We start from the raw sequence: 20,684 nt of genomic DNA, 5'->3' as shown, positions 1-20,684 counted from the left end.
GACTAAAGACGATGCTACTGAATGGGCTAACCAAGAAGTTAAAAAGAAATTAAAAAGTACATGGAAGCCAATGAAAATGATAACACTACAGCCCAAAACCTTTGGGATGCAGCAAAGGTGGTCATAAGAAGAAAGTATATAGTAATCCAGGCCTTCTTAAAGAAGGAAGAAAGGTCTCAATTCACAACTTAACTTTACACCATAAAAAGCTGGACAAAGAACAGCAAATAAAAGCCAAAACCAGCAGAAGACAGGAAATAATAAAGATTAGAGCAGAAATCAATGCTATTGAAACAAACAAAACAGATCAATGAAACCAGAAACTGGCTCATTGAAAGAATTAACAAAATTGATAAACCCCTAGCCAATTTGATCAAAAAGAAAAAGGACCCCAAAAAATAAAATCAAGAATGAAAGAGGAGAGATCACAACCAACACAGCAGAAATACAAACAATAATAAGAAAATATTATGAGCAATTACATGCCAATAAAATGGGCAATCTGGATGAAATGGACAAATTGCTAGAAACATAAAAACTACCAAAACTGAAACATGAAGAAACAGAAAATTTGAACATAGCCATAATCAGTAAAGAAATCGAATTAGTAATCAAAAACCTCCCAAAGGACAAGAGTCCAGAGCTAGATGGCTTTCCGGGAGAATTCTGCCAAACATTTATTTATTTATGTTTTTTTATAGTTTATTGTCAAGTTGGTTTACATATAACACCCAGTGCTCATCCCAACAAGTGCTCTTCTCCATGCCCATAACCCTTTTACCCCTCTCCCCCACCCCTCCTCAGCCCTCAGTTTGTTCTACCAAACATTTTTTTAAAGAGTTAACACCTATTCTCTTGAAGCTGTTTCAAAAAACAGAAAGAAAGGAAACCTTCCAAACTCTTCCTATGAAGCCAGCATTACCTTGATTCCAAAACCAGACAAAGAACCCACTAAAAAGGTGAACTATAGACTAATCTCCCTGATGAACATGGATGCAAAAATCCTCAACAAGGTATCAACCAACCGAATCCAACATTACACCAAAAAAATTATTCACCACAACCAAGTGGGATTTATACCCAGGAGGCAGGGCTGCTTCAATATCCACAAAACAATCAATGTGGTTCATCGTATCAATATAAGAAATGATGAGAACCATATGATCCTCTCAATAGATGCAGAGAAAGCATCTGACAAAATACAGCATCCTTTCTTGATAAAAACTCTCAAGAAAGTAGGGACAGAAGGACCATACCTCGATTTCATAAAAGCCATAAATGAAAAATACCCACTGCTAATAGCATCCTCAATGAGAAAAACTGAGAGCAGACCCCTAAGGTCAGGAACAAGACAGAGATGTCCAGTCTCGCCACTGTTATAAAACACAGTATTGGAAGTTTAGTCTCAGCAATCAGACAACACAAATAAAAGGCATCCAGATCGGCCAGGAAGAGGTCAAACTTTCACTCTTTGCAGATGACATGATACTCTATACGGAATACCCAAAAGATTCCACCAAAAAACTGTTAGAACTGACCCATGAAATCAGCAAAGTTGCAGGATGTGAAGTCAAAGTACAGACATCAACTAATTTCTGTTGCATTCCTATACATCCATAATGAAGAAAAAGAAAGACATCAAGGAATCAATCTCATTTACAACTGCACCACAAAATACGTAGGAATCAATCTAACCAAAGATGTGAATAATCTATACACTGAAAACTATAGAAAGCTTATGACAGAAATTGAAGAAGACAAAAAAATGGAAAAAAAAATCCCATGCTCCTGGATAGGAAGAACAAATATTGTTAAAATATCAATATGACCCAAAGCGATCTACGTATTCAATGCAATACCTATCCAAATAACACAAGCATTCTTAAAAGAGCTAGAACAAACAATCCTAAAATTTGTATGGAACCAGAAAAGACCTCAAATAGCCAAAGCAATCTTTAAAAAGAAAACCAAAGCTGGAGGCATCACAATCCCAGACTTCAAGCTATATTACAAAGCTGTAATCATCAAGACAGTATGCTATTGGTACAAGAACAGACACTCATCAGATCAATGGAACAGAATAGAGAACCCAGAAATGGACCCACAAATGTAGGGCCAGCTCATCTTTGACAAAGCAGGAAAGAATATCCAATGGAATAAAGACAGTCTTTTCAGCAAGTGGTGCAGGGAAAACTGGTCAGTGACATGCAGAAAAACGAACCTGGACCATTTTCTTACACCATACACAAAAATAAACTCAAAATAGATGAGAGACCTACACGTGAGAGAGGAAGCCATCAAAATCCTCATGGAGAAAGCAGGCAAAAACCTCTTTGACCTTGGCCGCAGCAACTTCTTACTCATCTCCAAAGGCAAGGGAAACAAAAGCAAAAATGAACTATTGGGACCTCATCAAAATGAAAAGCTTCAGGGCGCCTGGGTGGCTCAGTTGGTTAAGCGTCCAACTTCGGCTCAGGTCATGATCTCATGGTTCGTGGGCTATAGCTCAGGTCATGATCTCATGCCAGCTCAGAGCCTAGACCCTGTTTCAGATTCTGTGTCTCCCTCTCTGACCTTCCCCTGCTCTCTCTCAGAAATAAATAAAACATTAAAAAAAATTGAAAAGCTACTGCAAAGCACAAGAAACAATCAGCAAAACTATAAAGCAACTGACGAATGAGAGGAGATATTTGCAAATGACATATCAGATAAAGGGTTAGTATTCAAAATCTATAAAGACCTTATCACACTCAACACTCAAAAAACAAATAATTTAATGAAGAAATGCACAAAAGACACAAATAGACACTTCTCCAAAGAAGACAACCAGATGGCTAACAGACACATGAAAAAATACTCAACATCACTCATCATCAGGGAAATACAAATCAAAACCACAATGAGATACCACCTCACACCTGTCAGAATGGCTAACATAAACAACTCATTAAAACAGGTATTAGCGATGATGCAGAGAAAGAAGATCTCTTTTGCACTGTCGATGGGAATGCAAAATGGTGCAGCGATTCTGGAAAACAGTATGGAGGTTCCTCAAAAAATTAAAAATAGAACTACCCTACGACCCAATAATTGCACTACTAGGTATTTATCCAAGGGATACAGGAATGCTGTTTTGAAGGGGCACTTGCACCCCAATGTTCATGGCAGCGCTATTGACAATAGCCAAAGTATGGAAAGAGCCTAAATGTCCATGGATGGATGAATGAATAAAGATGATAAAGATGTGGTATGTACACACACACACACACACACACACACACACACACACAGAAGTATTACTAGCCAGTCAAAAAGAATGAAATCTTGTCATTTGCAACTACATGGATGGAACTAGAAGGTATTATGCTAAGCGAAATTAGAGAAAGATAAATATCATATGACTTCACTCATATGAGGATTTTAAGACACAAAACAGATGAACATAAGGGAAGCAAAAATAATATAAAAACAAGGAGGGAGACAAAACATAAGACACTCAAATATGGAGAACAGTTACTGGAGGCGTTGTGGAAGGGGTGATGCGCCAAATGGGTAAGGGGCATTAAGGAATCTACTCCTGAAATCACTGTTGCACTATATGCTAACTAACTTGGATGTTAAGTTAAAAAAAATGAATTAAATAAATAATTTTTAAAAAGCCAGTTTTTATAAGAGATTGGCCAACGGCATTGATAGACCATTAGCCAGATAGATGAGGGGAAAAAGTGATACAAAGAGAGCACAAAAATCACAAAGATGAGGAATGCAAAGGGGGGGGGGGCATCACTTTATTTCCTAAAGATGTTAAAGGATAATATGGGAACATTATGAATAACAGGTCATCATATTTTAACATTTAGTAAACATGGATCTTGACAGATGCTAACTACCAAAGCTCATTTAAAAAGACAGATTATCTGATGATCCATTCTGTATCTGTTTTTTCTAAAACCTGAACTGGTAGTTTAGGAACCTATCTACAAAGATAGCTTTACTGACGAATCCTATCAAACATTTAAGGAAGAAATCCACAAACTGTTCCAGTAAAGAAATAAAGAAACCAAGTCAGCATCACTCAGATGTCAAAACCAAATAAAGACACTGCATGAAAAGATAACTACAAATCAGTATCTTTCATGACCATAGATACAAATATTCTTTTTTTTTTTCTTTGTGAAAGAGAGAGGGGGAGAGCATGCAGGAGGGGCAGAAGGGGAAGAGAAAGAGAATCTCAAGCAGGCTCCACACCCAGCATGGCCTGATGTGGGGTCAATCCCACAACCATGAAATCATCACCTGAGTCAAAATCAAGAGTTGGACACATCACCCAGGCATCCCCAGATGTAAATACAGTAAAATCCTGGATTGCGAGTAACTTGTTCTTTGAGTGTTCTGCAAGATGAGTAAACATTTCTGATACATTGTAACTTGATAAAGAAGTGATGTCTTGCAATAGGAGTAGTATGAGGCGCTGAATGTCACATGATTACAAGAGAGCCAATACTTCTCTCTCTCTCTCTCTCTGACTTGCTCGCTGTGGAATTGTGAGTGATCATCTCCCATGCTCAGATGCTCAGTCTTAGGCCAAGGTGTTTGGCAAAAATCAGTGATTTTTCAGAACGGTGGAAGGTGCCCACAACTGGCACTAGTGTATTTTTTGTCACTTCAAAGCACCAATGGGCAGTTTTTTTGCTCTTCCGTACAAGAGTAAGCTTAGGAATGCTTTGCTTCATTTAAGTCAGGCTGCCTACAGATATAGACTGTTTCCCCTGCTGCTTTATTGCCCGTTACATTAAATACAGTATATGACAAGAGTTTATTAATACTGTAACCAACAGCTGTGTGAGCATATACAATGGCCTCCGTGCACGAAAAGGCTGAAAAGAAAGGCAGGAAAATGAAGATGATTACAGTGGAAGTTAAGAAGGAAATCACTGAGAAGGACAAACAAGGTATGCAGGTGGCTGAAATTGCAAGATTTTATAAGAAGTTTATGACTGCATCCTGTCTACAGTGAAGGAGGAGAAAAAGGTGGAGGAATCCCTCACTTCAAATGAGATTAAGGAGATGTGTAACAACAATGAATGTCACAGTTACATGAAATCCTCAAAAGAAGGCAAAAACAAGTATCATTGGATAGGTTCTTTGTAAAGTTTCATGAAAAGAAAAGATTCCAATGAGCCAAAGACAGCAGGGATTCTGTCAGTGACAGTGAAAGTCATCCTACACAAAACCCTCATACCAGCCACAAAGATTTTCAAAGGTGAAGTACAGGCTAATTTGCTTATTTTTCTTTATATTTTGCATTTCCTTATGATTTTGTATTATAATATTGTAGTCATTTTTATATTACTATTTTGGGTTGTGGAACGAATCATCTGAGTTTCCATTATTTCTTATGGGGCAATTCGCCTAGATATACAAGTGCTTTGGATTACAAGCATGTTTCTGGAATGAACTATGCTCGCAAACCAAGGTTTTACTGTATTCTTAACAAATCTCAGCTTACTAAAAATAGTATTTCAAAAACAACCCACATCATAACCAATAGAACTTATCCCAGGAGCAAAAGCCTGATTTTAACTTCAATAAATCAATAAATTCAATTCACTAGGTTAACAGACTAAAGAAGAAAAACTGCATGACCATCATCTCAAAAGATGCAGAAGTGAGCCTCTACCCTCACCTGATAGCACAGTGAAACTTAATTCATTATGGTTCAGTGTCCTAAATGTAAGAACTAAAACTATCATTCTTCTAGGAGAAAACAGAAGAGAAAATATTTGCGACTTTGGGTTAGAGAAAGATTTCTTAGGATACTAAAAGTAGTAGTCATAGAAGAAGAAATTTCACTTAATTAAAATAAAAATCTTCTGTTCCACAAAAGCCACTATTAAGAAAAAAAAAGACAAGGCCAATAACTGGAGAAAATATTTACCAAATATATATTTAAGTATACATATAAATACCAAATATAGAGTAATTAAATATATATTTATGCCAAATATAAAGTAATTATATTTGAAATATATAAGCTCTTACAAATAAACAAAATAAAACAACTTGATGAAAAAAATGGGTAAAATATTTTGATAGACACTTTGGCAAAAAGATATGTAAATAGCAAACAGGCACATGAAAATATGCTGAATGTCATTAGAAATTAGCAAAATGCAATTTGAAATGACCATCTACTATACACCACTAGAATGACTAACAGAAAACTGTTAACTCCAACTATTGGCCAAAATGTGGAACTTTACTTTCATCTATAGCTGGCGAGAACAGAAAACATTACAACTGATTTGAAAAATTGTCTAGTAGTTTCTTACACAGTTAAACATACATTTACCCCATGAACCAGCAATCCCACTTCTAGGAATATACCCAAGAGAAATGAAAACATATGTTCACATAAAGACTCCACTTGTATCTTTACAGCAACTTCATTCAAAATAGCCCAAACCTGGAAATAACCCAAATGTCCACTGGCTGGTGATCAGATAAACAAACTATGAAACATCCATACAGTAAAGTAATATTCATCAAGTAAAAAGTTAATGCTAATTATGTAACATTGATTAATCTCAAAATAAGTATGAGTGAAGGAAGCCATATTAAAAGAAAGTATTCACAGGATTCCATTTATATAGTCTAGAAAAATGTAAACTAATTTACAGTGACGGATCAGTGTTTGCTGCAGAGGAAGGTGTCAGGGAGGGATACGTAAAAGTAATTGCAAAGGAAATAAGGAAACTTTTCAAGATGGTGGGTATGTTCATTATCTTGATTGTAATAAAGATTTCATCAGTTTATATATATATACATATATATGCCAAAATATATCAAATTATATGCTTTATATAATGGACTTTATTGCATGTCAATAATACTTCAATTATGCTGTTTAAAAGATTTTAAGCAACATATACAAACATAACATAAAAGTATTTCAAGATAAGACAGTCTATTTTAAAAAAGGACATTTGATTATCACAGACACAATGATCACTAAAACATCAAGTAAGATATCTACGTGTTAACATAATTATTTCTTACAACCTTTCTTACTACTCAGGACCATTTTATCTTTGCTGTTAACTGAGAATAAAGTAGCTGTGTTTTGAGGAATATCTCCTCCTGGGCATTCCTGACTTCTACAAACTGAAGAATAATTTGATTTTATAATCACCAGAATACACAGAATCCTGATAAATGTTAGCAGAATGACACAATAAACGAAGGTAAGCAGAAAATTCAGGAAGACATAAAATGCCATTTCTTAGTAAATCACTTACCACCTGCCATGTGTCTTTCTCTTAGTTAGCCAATTATTCTAACACTAATTTCCAAATTTGTTTGAAAAGTTAAACTGAAATTTAATGTTCTACTTACCAGCTGTTTTTCTTGTTTCTCTAAAGCTGCTCGATCTCTGATTATAGCCCTCTGCGTACCTCGTAATTCTCGATTCTGTTCCTTTATTACATCTAAGAGAACCACAAAAGAAACCTAAATGTATGAATTCTAAAATGTTCTTCAATACCATTTAAAATACTAGACTTGGAGACCTTAATAAAAAAAGAAACCTTGCTTTAGTAGATGTTAATTTTTTAATTCAATATAATATATATATATATAAAGTCAAATATATTAAAACTTGGATTATAAAAATTATATAAAGAACTACAAAAGGTAAGTGCAGATATCTTATAGTCTCCAAAAGTATATATAAATCACAATAAAAGATTCTCTTTGAGAACTGATACTACACAATGTTTTATATGGCATATATATGTCACACACACATTCTTCATCTCTTCTTACCCCATGATTATACGAAATTCCAGGAAGGAAGACAGATCGTGTGTTTATTAAATCTTTTTTCCTATGCTAGGGGCGCCTGGGTGGCTTAGTCGGTTAAGCGTCCGACTTTCGCTTGGGTCATGATCTCGCGGTTCGTGGGTTCGAGCCCCGCGTCGGGCTCTGTGCTGACTGCCAGTTCAGAGCCTGGAGACTGCTTCAGTCTGTGACTCCCTCTCTCCCTGACCCTCCCCTGCTCACACTGTCTCTCTCTCTCTCTCTCCTAAAAAATAAAAAAAAATAAAAAAAAAAAATCTTTTTTCCTATGCTAAGTCATCATAAAGGTGAAGCAGTAGACCTTCGAATGGGGCAGCCCTGAATTTGAATCTTCCCTCTGCCACTTGATCATTATATGATGTTATCTTGGGAAAGTTGGTTAATATTCTAAACCTCAGGTTTCTTATTCATAAAATAGGGATAAATGTTAAGGGGTAAATAACACACAATGTCGTGATACACTATTAAATGTCCACTCAATTTTAAAGTTTTTCTAATTTATTTCAATTCATTTGAATCCATCAAGTCCCGTCTTTTGAAGAATTAAAGTACTAGTTTAGGCCTGTGGGACTGTCATTTGGGTTAGTTGTTACTAAATAGTAATTTCTTCAAAAATCATAGATATTGATGGTAATTCTTGCCAAAACTGATCTTTCATTACCAGGAATCTTGATAAGTGCTGTCCATATAGTACACAATATAATATTCACAATAATGCTATGGAGTTGATTTTTCTATCATTTTACATTTGAAGAAAACAGAGTTGGGAAGTTTCAGTAACTTGCCCACGGTCACAAGATAGTAAGCAGTAAGGCCAGATTTGGATCCAAGTGTTCCGTTTCCTGAATCAGTAATCTTAATCACTTCACTAGAGTACCTTTCTAGTCAAGAAGATTTAAAAACAATGGTAATAGAAAGAATAGTCTCTTTATCAAATGGCATTGGGATAACAGGATGTCCACATGAAAAAGAATGAAATTGGACCTCTACCTCACAATGCATATAAAAATTAACTTAAAAAAGATTAATGACCCAAATATAAGAACTGAAATCATATAATTCTTAGAAGAATACACAGGAATAAATCTCCATGATCTAGGACTTAGCAATAGATTCTTAGATATGACACTAAAATCATGAACAACAAAAGAAAAAAAAACATAAATTGGTCTTCATGAAAATTAAAGGCTGTGAACCAAAGGAAAGTAGAAAGACATCCCACAGAAAAGGAGAAAACATATAACTGTATGTGTGTGTGTGTGTGTGTGTGTGTGTGTGTGTGTGTGTAAGGAGTCTAGTATCCAGAATATATAAATAACTCTTCAAACTCAAAAACAAGACAATCTAATTAAAAATGGTTGAAGGACTTAAATAGATGTTTATCCAAAGGAGATACAGAAATGGCCAAAAAACACAAAAAGATGCTCAGCATCATCAGTCATAAGGGAAACGAGAGAAATTTCACATCTAGCAGAATGGCTATAATCAAAAACAAAAATGAAAATAACAAGTGTTAATGAGGATGTGAAAACTGGTACCCTTATATATTGCTGATAGGAATGTAAACTGTTTCAACCACTGTGGATAACAATTTGGTGGTTCCTTAAAAAAATTAAACCTAAAATTACCATATGACCTTACCAACTCTACTTCTAGGTATAAGAGAGCTAGATTATAAAAAGAAATCAAGTACTGATACATACTACAACATGAATAAACTGCAAAAATATTACACTAAGTGAAGGATGACAGATATACATGGTCACATTTTATGATTATGCTCGTATGAAATATCAGAATAGATTAATCATAGGGGGGCCTGGGTGGCTCAGTTGGTTAAGCATCCGACTTTGGCTCAGGTCATGATCTCACAGTCTGTGGGTTTGAGCCCCACGTCAGGCGCTATACGGTCAGCTATGAGCCTGGAGCCTGCTTTGGATTCTGTGTCTTCCTCTCTCTCTGCCCCTCCCTGCTCACACTCTGTCTCTCAAAAATGAATAAACGTTAAACATTTTTTTTCTTAAAAAAAGAAAAAAGAATAGATAAATCATTAGGACAAAAAGCCACCTGGTATTTGCCAGGGGGTGGGGAGAGAATGCAGAGTCACTGTTTATCGCATACAGAATTTTAGTGTGAGGTGATGATAATGTTTTGGAACTAGAGATGGTGGTTACACACCACTGTGAAAGTACTAATGCCACTGAACTTTTGTTCAGTTTACAATGGTGTTATATGAATTTCACCTCAAAAAAAACCAACAGAGCCAACACCCATTATTCTCTTATTGATGGAACATCACAACTTAACCACTTCTGTATATAATGTATAACTTTACTCAGAATAAAAATAACTAGGGGCACCTGGGTGAGTCAGTTGGTTAAGTGTTTGACTCTTGATCTCAGCTCAGGTCATGATCTCATGGTTCGAAAGTGGAGCCCCGCATCAGGCTCTGGCTGACAGTGCAGAGGCACTTGAGATTCTCTCTCTCTGCCCCTCTGCCCCTAATAGTTGAATAGATTTCTTGGCCTCAGGGCCTCTTAGACTATTTAGCATATGAATATGCAGCCAATTCTTAAGGGGAGAATATATTATAGATTATTTCCTACATTTATTAAGTCAAGGATACCTTTTAAGAAATCTGTATTAACATTTCCTAGATGTTAATGTTCCATGGAGCACTGGTTGGGATTCTATTCTAAAATAACACAAGTTAGGGGGCACCTGGGTGGCTTAGTTGGTTAAGCGGCCGACTTTCGCTTAGGTCATGATCTCGCGGTTCGTGGGTTCGAGCCCTGCGTCGGGCTCTGTGCTGACTGCCAGCTCAGAGCCTGGAGCCTGNGCTTAGGTCATGATCTCGCGGTTCGTGGGTTCGAGCCCTGCGTCGGGCTCTGTGCTGACTGCCAGCTCAGAGCCTGGAGCCTGTTTCAGAGTCTGTGACTCCCTCTCTCTCTGACCCTCCCCTGCTCACGCTCTCTCTCTCTCTCTCTCTCTCCAAGAAATAAATAAAACATTTAAAAATAAAATAAAATAACACAATTTATTAGTTTCCGAAGAGTGCTATAATAAATACCACAGACTGGGTAGCTTAAACAACAGAAAACTAATTTTCTCACAGTTCTGGAAGCTGAAAGTCCAAGATCAAGGTACTGGCAGGTGTGATTTTTTTCCTGAGGTCTCTCTCTTTAGCTTGCAGATGTGTCTGCCTTCTTGCTGGGTCCTCATATGGCCTTTTCTCTGTGTGCCTATCCCTGGTACCTCTTCCTCTTCTTATAAGATCACCCTCCTCCTGAATTAGGGCCACATCCTCACAACCTTTTAACCTCAATTACCTCTTTACAATCCTATCTCCACTCATAGTCACATTAGGGGTTAGGAATTAACATGAATTTTGTAGGGGCTTCAGGGTGGCTCAGTCGGTTAAACATCTGACTCTTGATTTCAGCTCAGGTCATGATCTCACGGTTCATGGGATCAAGCCCTGAGTCCACACTGTGCAATGTGAAGCCTGCGTGGAATTCTCTCTCTCCTCTCTCTGCCCCTCCTCAACCTGCTCACTCGCACGCGCGCGTGCGCTCTTTCTCTCTCTCTGCCCTTCCCCAGCTTACTAGCTCACACATGTTTTCTCTCTCCTTCTCTCAAGATGAATAAACTTAAAAAACAAAAACATGAATATTGTGGGCATACAATTCAGTCCACAGAACACAGTATCTTTCCTCTGACATATACAGATAGACATTAAATGGCAGAGCTCTTATTTCCCTATCTTGAAAAACAACCATTAGCCTTTTCATCCTCAACACTCAAATACTCCCAATTTTCTTCTTTTGAATTTAGCATCCTATCTGCCAAAGCCAATGAATTGGTATAAAAACATTCACCACTTATCCTACTGTTTCAACAGAAAATATGTTCCAAATGTAAAACTATGAAATTACAAATAAACTTTTGGAGTATAACATCTTTGTGTACTGAAAACTCCCTAAACTCAACTAACATAAAATGAAATGGTAATACTGAGATGGTGATGAGGATCTTCTAAAGCCACAGGAGTACAGACGTGAAAGAGAGGCCACCATATTGAACAAGTTAAATTGTGGCCAGATAACTGACACAGGTGCAAACCAACTGCTGAAAGCCTTCATCGTGAAGATCTAGAATTATATCAACATATACTTTTTCATTATTAGGGTGACATAATAAAAAGCATATATTTGATCTTTGTCTGGAGTTCCTGGCACAGAACTGCTAAAATCCTTGGAACTTCTTTAGTGATAGCAATATCTTTTTAACTCAAGAGAAGGGAGACCCCTAGGTAGCTTCTGTAGGGAGCTGGTTACCAGAAAGACCAGATACTTGATTAGACTATGGGAAGCTCAGCCTCACCCCGCTGACCTCAGGAGAAGCGAGTGGGGCTAAAGATTGGGTTATAAAACACTCTTGAACAAAGAGATTAGGAGAGCTTCTGGGTTGGTGAACTGGGAGGGCAGCATGCCCAAAAAAGGGCATGGAAGATCTTGTGCCACTCACAGCCCCCAAAACTTTGCTTCCATTTGTCTGTTCCTAAGTATAGCACTTTCCTGACTTCTACATCTTGTTCTAGCAAATTATCAAACTGTGAAAAGAGTTACAGGGACTCTAGAAGTATTGGTCAGAAGTATTGGTGGCAACCTGAGACTTGTGACTGGCAATTAAAATGAGTACAGTCTCTTTGGAGTCTTTTTGGACATCCCCCATTGGTATCAGAGAGTAGAAAACAGATATAGCCATCTTTGTTAGAGAAACACATACTATGACATGAAATTTTACCAAATCATATAACTTAATCAAAATAGTTTTACTTCAGTTTTATGTATGTATGTGTACCATAACTGTCACTGTATGTTAGAGAAAGAAAAATAAAGAAAATTAACTACTGCATATTCCATAGCCTCATAGTTAATAGACCTATTAATATTTAAACAGTTCTAAGCTATAAACTGAGAACATCTAATGTTGCATATTAAAATATAGTCATAACACTTTAAAACATATTAAGTGAGAAAAGATAGTAAAACATTTTCTTCATATGAGATGATAGGCATATCCTACAAAACTTAGAATACAATATCCTTTAACTTTTAGGAAAAAAATCCCTATTTAAACCCACATGATTTGGTCTTCTAGATAATTCGGAAGGAATAATTTGAGAATGGTTCTGAGAAGCAAATGTTTTTCAGGCCAAGTTTATTTTCTATTCTATTTATTTTTTGGTAGGTCTAATTTCCTCCCAAAATTACAAGCTCTTTAAGAGCAAGGAACACAAGGATTTTATTTATTTATCTATTTGTATCCCCACTGCACTTCATGCCAACTACGATCCCAATATAGTACAGTTAGCAGTGACCTAAGGGAGTACAAACATATACTGAAATGTAAAAGAATGTGCCTCATAGGCATAGTTAACACATTTCTTTAAAACGTATAATAAACTCTATTTGTTACCAAGAACGATGGTTGATAATTTAACAATAACAAAACCTGAATTATGATAGATCTCTTTGTACAGTAGAAAAAATGAGCACTGCATAACCAGATATTTCCTTTACAATTTTCTACTTCCCCTTTTTTTCATTCTGAGTCAAGACAATGACAGAAACATGTACTGGGTATTGCTGGCATATAGAAGATAGAGGGCTGGACTCCTGTCCATACTGTGTGTTCCTTCTCTAAGCAAAAAAAAAAAAAAAATCCCAATTTTTAGATTCCAGCACTTCATCTACCTTGTGGGGTTGTTGTGAAGCACTTCATAATAGGTAGTAAAAAAAAAAAAAAAAAAAAAACTTTCACACTGTTAAAATGGCACTGGTACTGGTGACTATGGTATGTTCTCTTTGTTACCATTCCCTGAGGTAAAAAGGGTCTGGGTCCACTCTACCCACCACCCTTTTTACCCACCTATACCCAGCACAACACTTAGAGAAGGCCACCCAAGTAGCTCCACTGCAGTCATTAAAAGTCTATCTCAAGCTTTTCAGATTCTTTTTACTGAATGGAATATACATGTATGTACTAGAATGATGACAGATTTAAATTATGGCCTTAAGATACAGAAAGAAAAGGTCACTCTGCTCTTGTTGGTTTTGAATCAATAAGGTATATCTGCTTACAGAAAAAAAAGTCAAAAATAAAAACAAAACAAAAGGGATCTCCATGATGTAGTCCAGCCTAGCTTACTAGAATTCTCTATTGGGATTTGAAACCAGGCCCCAACTTGAATTACAGCTGTCCTTCCAGACCCTGCTTATTTACATATAATTTATATATTTGAGGATTAGAGTGAAAAGCAAAAAACAAACAAACAAAAACCCCCAAAACCTTTAAATACGGGCATTCATTAATCTGTGAGTTCTATTTTAAACATGTTTCAAGTGCTCTTCTTCTGGGGAGAAGGAGGGAGCCTACTTCAACTTTACAGGGTAGGTGAGGATTATTGTCCCAGAAGCTCTGAGGCAAAATATGCAGATGCTTTCCATTCAGTGGGATTCAAGCTGGTCTACTGGACAGCATCCTATCTATCATATACGGGTTTTGTGCTTTACTACAAGGTCATGTTTACTATAAGGTCATGACAGAAATTTTAATCTAATACACCATATTTTCTGCTTTAAATGTTTTCTTTAAAGAAAAAAAAAGTTTTGATCTATGCAATTTTATTGTCATCAGTCGTCCTAAATCTAGCCATCACATGGACTGAAACAGGAGCACAAAATGTTCCCACGTCCTGCTTTACCATTTTTTTTTTTTTTAACTTGCTTTGGAGATCAAGAGCTGAGACGAGACGGCATCACTTTAGTGAGATCTCATCTACAATCTCTGCAGCAGCTGTGAGTGGAAGTGGTGGGTCTGCAGCCCTGGGGTAGCAGGATAATGGGCATCAGATACACCCTGATCGTGACTGAACAGAAGAACCACCCGTGTAAAGGCAGTGTGGTGAAGCTCATCCTACAATAAAAAGGAAAGGAGTCCTGGCTATCCAGGAATCTACCACCTTCTTGGGTTGATGAGGAGAAAAAAAACTGCAAAAATGCGACAAACTCAAAAGTAAAGGGATAAAAAGGAAATGTTAAAGGTCAGTTCCTGGAAAACCCTGGCTCCGAGAACCAAATTTACTGAGAGGCAGAAGGAAAATGACAATGAAGGAATGGGTGGGCAGGAATCAGATTTCGGTAAGCAAATCTGTTTCTTAGGCTGTGGAAATGGTATACCAAAAAAAAAAATCAGGGAGGAATGGTATCAGCTTAATTAACCAGTTTTGCTACATAGTAAAGAAAAAATAAGAACAAAAAATAAAACAGAAAACAACTATGGGCAAGAGAAAGGACTGTGGAGGATTGTGCCAACAGATTTCTACATATGGTCCAGGGAGCCAAGGATCCATTTAAAAACTAGGTTGAAGTTGGAAAATTTCTGCAGGACTTTCTTGGAAGGAAGAGGTGGAATACTAAAGAGAAAAGAGGAGGGGTGCCTGAGTGGCTCTGCTGGTCGGATGATCGACTCTTGGTTTCAGCTCAGGTCATGATTTCAAGGTTCATGGAATCGAGCCCTGCATTGGGTTGAAAGCCCACTTGGGATTCTCTCTCTCTCTCTCTCTCTCTCTCTCTCTCTCTCTCCCCCCCTCCCCCCACTCATGTTCTCTCTATATGAATGAATAAATAAAGAGAAAACAGAGGAGAGTCTAGCTGTATGGTAGCTTAAAAACTCACTCAAGCCCTGAGAAATTCATTCTGATTAATTTATTATAGTAAAATATCAGTGTTTTTTTAAAAAAAAATTTTAGCATTTATTCAGTTTTGAGAGATAGAGAAGGAGTGGGGAAGGGGCAGAGAGAGAGGGAGACACGGAATCTGAAACAGGCTCTGAGCCATCAGCACAGAGCCTGATGTGGGGCTCGAACCCACAAACTGTGGGATCATGACCTGAGCTGAAGTCAGATGCTTAACTGAGCCACCCAGGCGCCCCAAAATATCAGTGGTTTTAAAAGCTGAAGGAAAGCTTTCAGATGGGTTGTGTGTCAGCAGATCTTTAGGTCTCACTTGGTCTTCAAAGACGCAGGCTTTGGTACCATCATTAATAACGTCAGTTCAGAAAATTGTAAAAGAATATTTTCTCACTTTAGATAAGTGAGGGAATGACCAGGAAAGCTCCTATGAAAGGAAAGTTTCACTGACTTACGGACATGGAAGGTAGAAAATAGCATGAAAAGAAATACTAGCCTTTGGGGTCATGCTAGGAATGGAGAAATATAAGAGGAAGACATGTTCCTACAGAAATATCCATACCACAAGTATGGAGACCATTTACTAAGAAAAATGCTCAGTGGAGAGTACTGTGCTTCTGAATCCCAAACTCAATTATTTTTCTTCGGTGTGCCAAGAACGTAGGGACCAAACAAAGTGAAATTTGAGTTTTTAAATATTCAGAACAGCAAGCACTAAGGGAACACACAGCATACTAGGAAAGATCTAGGTACTGTAGACAGCACCAGAAGGTTCTAGCTTATTTGGAAGAAAGCAGAAAAGTTCTGGATGGGATTCAGTTTATATAGATGGTGGATTTCATTTTCTCTCAAGATATCACAAATGTGGCATCACAACCTACTGTTTGACAGGAGATTCATCCCAAGTTAGTCAAAGCATCACAATTATGAACTCTCGACTACTAGCATGGATACAATCCCAATAAGGTAAAAACCAAGAAGCTTGCTCCTCTTCTGTCAGTAGGGTTCCTCAAATTATGTTTGAACTTGTAGGTGGGTGACAATGCTAAATGGATGTAGATTATAGTAAGCTCTGGATTTTGGAAACACTACTTTTGGTTAGTAAACACTGTTATTTGGAAATTTTGTCTCTAAATGTAAACTGCCACAGAGATACTTCCATGTATTCTAAAGAGTGTCTGCCACCTTGCATACATGGAAAGTAGGGACAACTCAGGAAAGGCATAATCCAACTTTGGAAAGACATAAGGATCTACTCTAGCTCTAATGAATGCAGGTCAGGAAACAGAGATTAAAAAAATAAGAATACAGGAGTGAGTTACTTAACATAGTCTGAGATGGCAACAGAGAGAAGCTCTGAGAAGAAAAACACCCGAGACAGTGCAGGTTAGCCAGAGAAAGGAAAGAAAGGATCCTACGCACAAGGACATCATAAGCAAAAATATGTCAGAGTGAGAAAGAGTATGTATGGTGTGCTCTGATAAATATAAGAACAATATCGCTGGAAAGTAAAATGTTCAGAGATAAGGCAAGAAAGACAAGGGCCAGATCAAAGAGGACCATATATGCCTTATCAAAGAGCTCTCACTGATCCTGTTGGTACCAAAGATTTAAAAAAAAAAGGGGGGGGGAGGTTTACAATGAAGAGCAGCATAGTCTGATTTGGGTTTCAGATGGATCAAATCACAAAGTAACTCTGCAGATGAACAATTAAAGAGCTATGAAGCCATAGGGAGGAAAAGCAGAAAGGTGACATAATAAAGTGCAAGATAAGTGGGATCCAAATGAGAGCAGGTGTTGCAGGCACACAGTGGAGAATCACGTATGTCAAATATGTAAGAGGCAAAACGAGCAAAACTTGGAAATAATTAAAGGTAGGAGGCAAAATCAGGACCTGCCAACATGGGAAATGGAGACTCACGGAAGGAAATGACTTCATGGAGATGGTGATAAACTGGAATCTCTTTAATTTGAGGTACTTGTGACGAGATACTCAGCAAGCTGTTGGTCTGAAACTCAGAAAAATGTAACTAGAGACACAAACGGGGATCCATCAGCACTCAGGCAATACTACAATAATAAGAGTTTGGATAAGATCACGTAGGGAGAGAGTGTACAGTTAGAACAGTAGTAGCCCAAGATAGAACCAACAAGAACATTAACATTTAAGGACTAAGTTTAAAAAAAAAAAAAAAAAACAAAAAAAGGAAGAAAGGAAAGAAGAGAGGGAGGGAGGAATTCCTTCACCTATAAAGCAAGAAGAATAACAGTGAGAATTAAATAAGATTCTGTATACAAAATGCTAACACAATGCTGGCTTAGAGTAGGACCTCAAATTTTTCTTTATTGAAGATAACAGGCAAAAATTATACACACACACACACACACAGCTTAAAGAATTTCACTTTTTACAAGACACATTCAGTTGTCCATTTATGACAAATCCTCGGTGCATCCTGATTTACAGGCTCATAATTAGTTTCAATAAATAGGTCACCATTAGTCCACTTGGGGGGGGGACACTGTATACACATTACCCTATGTATATACCTTATAAATCAGTAAAAGGAAAACCAAATACTAAATTGTAATTTCAAGTTCAAAGGAATCTTTCTCTTCTATAGCACTGAGGTACAATTCTCATTAATTTCTGTAACAAAGTATGCACTACAGAGACTTGTTCATCTTTGTGTCAAAAATGAATTAAACATAACTCTGAAGAGTAATAAGTGCTGTAATGTTGTCTCCCTTTTTAATTTACAAGTGCAGTAGTCTTTAATGATATAGTATGCAACTCTTCCAGCCAATCCAAAGAGACAAAAAGATTCAGTTATTCTCCAGATCTGTAAGCAGTTACATATTTCCCTTATATATCAGAATTCCATTACTGCTGAAACAGATAAAAAGGCAGCGCACAGCAAAATATCTTATGATCAATAATCAACGAGTCCAAGGATCTGGGAGAAATGCATAAAAATACATTACATTTCATAATATATAGCCTCATTACTGCTAAGAAGAATGCTGTCACCTTTGAAACAAAACACCTTCTTTTTAGTAAAACAAGGAGTAAAAATATCAACAAAGCTCTATACCAAAATAATGAAAGTACAAATATATAATTAAAATGTCATTAGGTGATTTGAATTGACGTGATAATGCAAAAAAAAAAATCAGGTATGCAGTTATAGTAAGTAGTACCAGCAGTTATGGTAAATGTGCATGGTGGGCAAATTTACATTCAGAAATTTCACATAGATCTTTAAATCAGTAGTATAGCTCCTAGCTAAAGTCCTTCAGACTTAATTTTCACAAATAAGTCTCATTTAGCAAAAAACATTATTTCTTGAATGAATTAACCCAACTACAAATGAGCACACAGTTAAATACCCTCCCTGCACATCCTCACTGTTTGCTTTTTTTTTATTCTGCTCTATATACTTCAAGCACAATAGTCACTAGGATGCCAAAAGCACCAAGAAGCACAGAAATGAGAATATAGAACTGATATTTATGTCTTTGAAAACAGTTGACAGGTTTTAAGCAATTAAAGCTGTTTAGCCTTTAAAGTTAAAATGTTTTTTTTAAATTATAATTGGTAAAATCACAGTAACAAAGGTACAACTCCTTTCCTCTGCATAGTAAATTCTCACTATATAAAACTGAAACAAACCTTCCCCCCCACCGAAATACCATACAATAACTGGATACCACTGAACCAGTGGGGGGGAGGGGGGTGCCCCATTAAAGATTAGACAGCAGTCTCAAATAAAATCCATCTTTCCTAAGTGTACTGCATCCTATTCCAACTTGGAAGGTGCCCCAGGTACTGTAAATGGTACTCCTTAGTTACCAAAAAGTCCATAAATTAAAAAAAAATTTTTTAACCACTCAGGGTAAGCAAAAATGTATTATGCTGTGTGCTAAATTAGAGCTAAAATTACATTATATGTTGAAGTAATGGGGAGAGTGGCAAAGTAAAAATGATGTCTTTGTTATCCTCCAAAAAATAAAATTGTTGGCAATGGAACAGTCAATACAAAGGAATGAAGGAGTTACCCCAGGTCTGGACTCAGCACCCAGTTTGTACCAATCACTGTCTAGCTACCACTGCTCCTTTTGTGACAGAGTTAGACCCTTACAAAGAAGTGATTCTTTAGTTGAACCAGCAGCAACCTAGACTCAACATGTAATAGGAAACACGATTTTTAAACAGCTTGAATGAATTTGGTTCCTGGTGGCAGTCAATGAAAATATCAAGAGTAACTAATCAGTGTTATATAAATACACATTGTAGTAATTGCTAATAAACACCAATTTGTATATTTCTATATACATTCACTTCTTTCCTCTTAAGATGACATGGAGCTAAATGTCTGAAACAATGCAACCATCTTAAAATGTAAACTTCTATGCAGATAATACATACCACATCTCTTACTTTAGAGAGTAAAAGACAGTCATAAGGAAGGAAAGATACATTATGTAAACTAAACCTAAGGCACTTCCCTTAGATTTCTTTTATATTTTTACTCGAGTCAGTTAAGAAGCATTTCACATCTCTCTGACGGGATATTCTGAGGGCAAAACGACCCAGATTCATTTTGTAACTGGAGCCTGTTACACCCTCTTCCTGCTCAGTACAGGTTTCCTGTTCATACGGCTGTAAATAGTACGGCTACAATTGAAGAAGCAACCAACCAACAGATGAAACCAACAAGAAATTGATCAATTCACAGCCTAACAACACTCAAGGGCCAGCTGAATCCTGTCTCCTTAAAATGCTCAACACCTCGCTAAAGTCAAAATTGGGCGAGGGGTGGGGGGTGGGGTGGTGATAAAGGTGGTGTGTGTTGTGTTATCAGAGAGAAGCAGCCAGACTGCCCAGGTGAGGTAGGTGTGGCGAGTCAGAAGAGATGGGGAAGCAGAGAAGTGACGCACGAGGGCGGTCACCTGTGGGGCCACTTGATCCAGCCCCGCCCCTAGGGACAGCAGAAAGAATCGTGGCCGGAAGCCCCCAAAACACACTAGGGAAACGCCGAGCTGGGCCCCTTCGGCCCGGCCTGAACTC

The 20,684-nt window shown here is 37.2% G+C and overlaps 1 protein-coding gene across 2 annotated transcripts in view; it reads right to left on the bottom strand.

Annotated features, from left to right (window-relative positions):
- The window catches only part of CHMP2B (charged multivesicular body protein 2B), a 35,331-nt gene that overhangs the window by 14,331 nt on the left and 316 nt on the right, over positions 1–20,684 (bottom strand). Inside the window, exon 2 of one of the 2 annotated variants that reach the window (XM_039223645.1) lies at positions 7,396–7,487. The exons of the other annotated variant lie outside the window; for it this stretch is intronic. Coding sequence (XP_039079576.1) covers positions 7,396–7,487 — 92 coding nt within the window. The remainder of the gene's footprint in view (positions 1–7,395; positions 7,488–20,684) is intronic. 2 annotated transcript variants of the gene reach the window in all.

This window comes from Hyaena hyaena, unplaced genomic scaffold (genome assembly GCF_003009895.1).
Source record: "Hyaena hyaena isolate Hyena2069 unplaced genomic scaffold, ASM300989v1 scaffold_1416, whole genome shotgun sequence".
Taxonomy (NCBI): domain Eukaryota; kingdom Metazoa; phylum Chordata; class Mammalia; order Carnivora; family Hyaenidae; genus Hyaena; species Hyaena hyaena.
Note: the sequence above shows the minus strand (reverse complement) of the source record. Positions and strands in the feature narration are given on the sequence as shown.